The 6,356-nt window shown below is 55.4% G+C and overlaps 1 protein-coding gene across 1 annotated transcript in view; it reads left to right on the top strand.

The window, feature by feature from the left end:
• The window catches only part of LOC125074937, a 7,473-nt gene extending 1,338 nt beyond the window's left edge, over positions 1–6,135 (top strand). The window contains exons 1-2 of the mRNA XM_047686421.1: positions 1–147; positions 6,064–6,135. The exon at positions 1–147 is cut by the window's left edge and continues 1,338 nt beyond it. Of these exons, the coding sequence (XP_047542377.1) occupies positions 1–147; positions 6,064–6,135 (219 nt within the window). The remainder of the gene's footprint in view (positions 148–6,063) is intronic.
• The last annotated feature ends 221 nt before the right edge of the window (positions 6,136–6,356 follow it).

The raw sequence follows: 6,356 nt of genomic DNA, 5'->3' as shown, positions 1-6,356 counted from the left end.
GGTGACTGCTCCTCCGGGGCGGTGAAGTGCGGAGTGATGCAGCGCGGACCCGGCTATATGGGGATGGTCCGCGTCACCTGCCCCCTCACGGCAGCGAAGAAGCTGGCCGCTGCCGGTCGCCTCCTCGTCGGGTGGAGCTCGGCCAAGGTGGCCGTCGTGGAGCAGCGCCCTATGCGCTGCTACAAGTGTATGGGCCTTGGCCATACACGGGCGCTCTGCCCGTCGAAGGCGGAGAGGGGAGGCCTGTGCTACCGCTGTGGCTCGGACGGCCACAAGTCAGCGGAATGCACGGCCAAGATGCGCTGCGCGGTCTGCGCAGAGGCCGGCAAGCCTTCGGGGCACCTGATGGGGGCCAGGGATTGCAACCCCCCCATCACGAAGGGTAAAGCGGTCCAAGGAACCAGGACCGCCCCGCGCGAGGAAAGCCGCCAGGCTACGGAGGAAGCTCAGAAGAATCAAGTATGCCAGCACACCTGAGCTTCCTACAATCGAACGTGAACCACTCCGCCGGAGCGCAGGACCTTCTGCTGCAGTCCATGGCGGAGTGGCAGGTAGACCTGGCGGTGGCCTGCGAGCCCTACTTCGTCCCTCCCCTACCTCACTGGCTGGGGGACTCGGACGACACCGTGGCGGTTCTCACGAGGAGCGGAACGGGCCCCCCCCTCTCACTCATCGAGAGGGGCTCGGGCTACGTAGTGGTGGGGTGGGGGGAGTACGTCGTCGTCGGTACGTACTTCTCCCCTAATCGCAGCCTGGCTGAGTTCGAGACTTACCTCGGCTTAGTCAGAGCTGCGGTGGCCAGGCAGTCGCCGAAACCGATACTGGTTCTCGGCGACTTAAACGCAAAGTCGCGTGCCTGGGGCAACCCCGCCACGAATCCGCGAGGGAGGGCCGTCCAGGTGTGGGCCCTGCTCTCCGACCTGTCCCTTCTAAACAGGGGGCAGGTTCACACCTGCGTGCGACATCAGGGGGGTTCCGTGGTGGACGTTTCGTTCGCCACCCCTGTCGTTGCACGCAGAGTGGTCGACTGGAGAGTGGAGGAGGAGGTGGAGACTCTATCGGATCACCGGTACATCCGATTCGAGATCTCCACCTCTAGCAGGCCGGCGGAACCCCAGAGGGTGCCGACTACGCTGCCGAGGTGGTCTCTCGGCCAGGTCGATCGAGAGCTGGTCAAGGAGGCCGCCATCGTGCAGCGGTGGGGTTCCGCGGGGAGGACGGAGGGCGCCAGCGCAGAGGAGCTGGCGGGCCGCATGCGCAGTTCGCTCAAGGAGGTCTGCGATGCGGCCATGCCTCGGACCCGGCGCAGGGTTCCGCGCCGGCACGTCTATTGGTGGTCGCCCGAAATCGCCGACCTTCGGGCGACGTGCTGCCGGGCGCGGAGGGCCTACGTCCGCTGTCGAAGGCGCAACGGCCTCGACACGGACCTGGAGGGACAGATGCTGGACGCTTATCGCCAGTTGAAAAAAGATCTGCAGCTGGCGATAAGCAAGGCCAAGGAGAAGGCCAGGGAGGAGCTTCTGGCGGGTCTCAATCGAGACCCGTGGGGGCGCCCGTACCGCGGCGTACGCGGAAAGTTCCGCACTCAAGGCGCCCCCGTCACTGAGACGCTGCCGCCGGAACTCCTCCTGCGCCTGGTCGGGGAACTCTTTCCCCATCCAGGCGAGCATGTCCCTCCGCAGATGGCCCCCCGCTCCGTGATCGAAGACGCAGTGGCTCCACCACTGATCACGGAGCGGGAGATGGAGATGGCCCTCGGCCGCTTGAGGGCCAAGAACACGGCGCCGGGTCCGGACGGGGTTCCAGGGCGTGTTCTGTGCGACGCCCTGGAATTCCTGGGTGCAAGGCTTCGGGAGCTGTTCGACGAGTGCCTGTGCAGCGGGCAGTTTCCGAAGCCTTGGAAGGAAGGAAAGTTGGTCCTGTTGCCGAAGGAAGATCGGCCGATGGATTCCCCTTCGGCATACAGGCCAATAGTGCTGCTGAACGAGACGGGCAAACTCTTCGAGAAGGTCCTCGCAGCCCGTCTCGTTCAGCACCTCGAGGAGGTCGGTCCGGGTCTCTCAGAGGCTCAGTACGGGTTCAGGGCGGGCCGGTCGACGGTCGACGCCCTGGACGCCCTGAAGACTCGGACGACGGAAGCGGTGGCCCGGGGGCAAGTCGTCCTGGCGGTTTCGCTCGACGTGGCGAACGCCTTCAACAGTCTCCCTTTCGAGACGATACGGGAGGCACTCCGATACCATGGGGTGCCGACCTATCTCAGGAGGCTGCTGGAGGCGTACCTCCAGGACAGGGAGGTCCTCTGGGCGGGGGTCGATGGGAGGCTGGTCCGGCGTCGGGTAGGCTGCGGCGTTCCACAGGGGTCGGTTCTCGGCCCAATCCTGTGGAACGTCGGTTTCGACTGGCTCCTGCGAGCTCCCGTCCTTCCCGGGATGGGGGTGTTGTGCTACGCTGACGACACTCTCGTCACGGCGACTGGGCGGGACTTTCGGGAGGCGGCACGCCTCGCCGAGGTCGGAACGGCTCTCACCGTGGACCGTATGGGAATGCTGGGCTTGAGGGTCTCCATATCCAAAACGGAGGCCCTCCTGTTCCACGGTCCACGGCAAGGACCCCCACGAGGGGCGAGTATCACCGTCCGGGGGACGGTGATCAAGGTGCAGGCCCAGATGAAGTATCTGGGCCTCATCCTGGACGGTCGATGGAGCTTCGGGCAGCATTTTGTCCATCTCGGCCCGAGGCTCATCAACGCCGCCGCCGCTCTCGGCCGCCTCCTTCCGAATGTGGGGGGGCCGGGATCGCTATGCCGGCGTCTATATTCCGGTGTAGTGAGGTCGATGGCGCTGTACGGTGCCCCGATCTGGGTCGACGCCCTCACCGCTGACAACCGGGCCCTGCTGCGTAAGCCGCAGAGGGTCATAGCGGTGAGAGGCATCAGAGGGTACCGTACGGTGTCGTGGGCTGCGGCGACACTTCTCGCGGGCGATCCGCCCTGGGAGCTCCAGGCGGAGGTGCTCGCGGAAGTGTACCGGTTCCGGGTCGAGGCGAGGAACCGCGGCGACCGTCCAGGGTCGGCGGAGGTCGGGCGGATCAGGGCTCTAGCCCAGCGAGCCCTGATCGCCCGATGGCAGGAGGATCTGGGGTCACCCACGGCGGGCCTGGCGACAGTGGAGGCGATCCGGCCCCACTTGAGTCGCTGGGTCGAGAGGAAGAAGGGCACACTCACCTTCAGGATGACGCAGGTACTTACCGGGCACGGATGCTTCGGTAAGTACCTGCACGGGATAGCGCGGCGGGAGGTGTCACCCTCCTGCCACGAGTGTGGTGCGCCAGTCGACACGGCGCACCACACCCTGAGTGAGTGTGCTGCGTGGGGGCCCCAGAGGCACACCCTTGCGGCGACTATGGGCGGAGACCTCTCGCTGCCGAGCATCGTCAACGAAATGCTCGGTAGTGAGACGTGTTGGTCGGAGATGCGCTCCTTCTGCGAAAGCGTGATGTCGCAGAAGGAAGCCGCGGAGCGGGAGCGGGAAGAGGATGCCGCTGCAGACCCGCTCCGCCGAAGACGACCGGGGAGGAGGAAGAAGCGCTACGCGCACCTTCTCCCCCCGCCTCAATAGGCGTCGCAGGGACTAGGGGGGGTCTCAGTACCCCGAGAACCCCCTCTAGGTGTTGGAGGCCCGCATAGGCGGGCCGACCGTCAGGGCGTCACGGTAGCATGCGCAAGCGATCCCGTGGCGCCCGCCGAAAGACGGAGAGGGTACCGCTGGTTTTTTAGTGGGTAAACCCGGCGTACCTGGGCGCACTCGGCGTCCAGGGCTCCGGGGAGTCCCACACACCCCCCCACCTTCCATCACGTGGGGGAAGCGCGTAATGCGTTTTTCCAGCGAGAAAAAAAAAAAAAAAAAAAAAAAGGTTAGGTTAGGTTAGGTTAGGTTAGGTTAGGTTAGGTTAGGTTAGGTTAGGTTAGGTTAGGTTAGGTTAGGTTAGGTTAGGTTAGGTTAGGTTAGGTTAGGTTAGGTTAGGTTAGGTTAGGTTAGGTTAGGTTAGGTTAGGTTAGGTTAGGTTAGGTTAGGTTAGGTTAGGTTAGGTTAGGTTAGGTTAGGTTAGGTTAGGTTAGGTTAGGTTAGGTTAGGTTAGGTTAGGTTAGGTTAGGTTAGGTTAGGTTAGGTTAGGTTAGGTTAGGTTAGGTTAGGTTAGGTTAGGTTAGGTTAGGTTAGGTTAGGTTAGGTTAGGTTAGGTTAGGTTAGGTTAGGTTAGGTTAGGTTAGGTTAGGTTAGGTTAGGTTAGGTTAGGTTAGGTTAGGTTAGGTTAGGTTAGGTTAGGTTAGGTTAGGTTAGGTTAGGTTAGGTTAGGTTAGGTTAGGTTAGGTTAGGTTAGGTTAGGTTAGGTTAGGTTAGGTTAGGTTAGGTTAGGTTAGGTTAGGTTAGGTTAGGTTAGGTTAGGTTAGGTTAGGTTAGGTTAGGTTAGGTTAGGTTAGGTTAGGTTAGGTTAGGTTAGGTTAGGTTAGGTTAGGTTAGGTTAGGTTAGGTTAGGTTAGGTTAGGTTAGGTTAGGTTAGGTTAGGTTAGGTTAGGTTAGGTTAGGTTGGAAGTACATTTTTCAAAATTTTTTCTCCATTTATTGTCGTAAAAATCTGAAAAAAATACCTCACTCAGTTCTCACTATTAAAATTATTATTCCACTTTTAACCTACTTATATCTCCCGTTTTTGTCTGTTTTTAAGCTATTTTTAAGTTTTTCGTTTATATCTTTTTTATTATTGTTTCGATCTTTTTTCCGTGTTCGGCGCGATTGTGGGGCCCTCTGCTCTGCATCCGTTGACATCTCAATCTCCCGGATCGGCCTATCCGTTCGAGAGTTATCGGTCGAAAACCGAAAAATTTTTCACCTTTTTTCATTATATTTTTCTGTTTTTTATTTTTAATTCGTTCATTTGTAATCTTATCTTGTTTTGCTCTTTGGCGCATTTGTAGGGCCCTCTGCCTTGCATCCATCGAGACATCTCACTCCCGGATCGGCGTCTCCGTTCCGGAGCTATTAATTTTTTATAAACAGAATCTGTATCGATTATTCGCTATAAGAATCGGATCGCTCTTGAAAGTCTTCTTAAGCGAACCGAAACTCTAAATATTCGAAGTACATTTTTCAAAATTTTTTCTCCATTTATTGTCGTAAAAATCTGAAAAAAATACCTCACTCAGTTCTCACTATTAAAATTATTATTCCACTTTTAACCTACTTATATCTCCCGTTTTTGTCTGTTTTTAAGCTATTTTTAAGTTTTTCGTTTATATCTTTTTTATTATTGTTTCGATCTTTTTTCCGTGTTCGGCGCGATTGTGGGGCCCTCTGCTCTGCATCCGTTGACATCTCAATCTCCCGGATCGGCCTATCCGTTCGAGAGTTATCGGTCGAAAACCGAAAAATTTTTCACCTTTTTTCATTATATTTTTCTGTTTTTTATTTTTAATTCGTTCATTTGTAATCTTATCTTGTTTTGCTCTTTGGCGCATTTGTAGGGCCCTCTGCCTTGCATCCATCGAGACATCTCACTCCCGGATCGGCGTCTCCGTTCCGGAGCTATTAATTTTTTATAAACAGAATCTGTATCGATTATTCGCTATAAGAATCGGATCGCTCTTGAAAGTCTTCTTAAGCGAACCGAAACTCTAAATATTCGAAGTACATTTTTCAAAATTTTTTCTCCATTTATTGTCGTAAAAATCTGAAAAAAATACCTCACTCAGTTCTCACTATTAAAATTATTATTCCACTTTTAACCTACTTATATCTCCCGTTTTTGTCTGTTTTTAAGCTATTTTTAAGTTTTTCGTTTATATCTTTTTTATTATTGTTTCGATCTTTTTTTCGTGTTCGGCGCGATTGTGGGGCCCTCTGCTCTGCATCCGTTGACATCTCAATCTCCCGGATCGGCCTATCCGTTCGAGAGTTATCGGTCGAAAACCGAAAAATTGTGCCCTCCCACCCGCCCTGTAATATATATATAGAACAGGGAGGGTCAAAATTAAGAAAAATTTTTTTATTGTTAATTCTGTAAGCCTAGGCTCTGGGGATCATAAATGATGCCTTAGAGCCACCCTCAGCCACGTACTTCCTGAGGGAAGCTGCCTTTTAGCTGCTTTTGCAATATGGATACGGATATGGAGACAGCGTCGGATGCCTCGGTCCGGTTCGTCGAATCCGACTCAGGCTCCGACACGGCGGGACCTGCTGCCGACCGCCGCGGCAAGCCTAAGAAAAGTGGGCTCAGTCGAGCAAGAATAGAGCTCAAAGCCAAAGAAGATGAGGAGAGAGAGCTCGCTTTCGAGCGGACCCTCAGAAGCAGGGCGTTCAAAA

The sequence above is a fragment of the Vanessa atalanta genome, chromosome 29 (assembly GCF_905147765.1).
Source record: "Vanessa atalanta chromosome 29, ilVanAtal1.2, whole genome shotgun sequence".
Lineage (NCBI taxonomy): Eukaryota > Metazoa > Arthropoda > Insecta > Lepidoptera > Nymphalidae > Vanessa > Vanessa atalanta.
The sequence above is the reverse complement of the archived record's forward strand: the minus strand, read 5'-3'. Positions and strand labels throughout refer to the sequence as shown.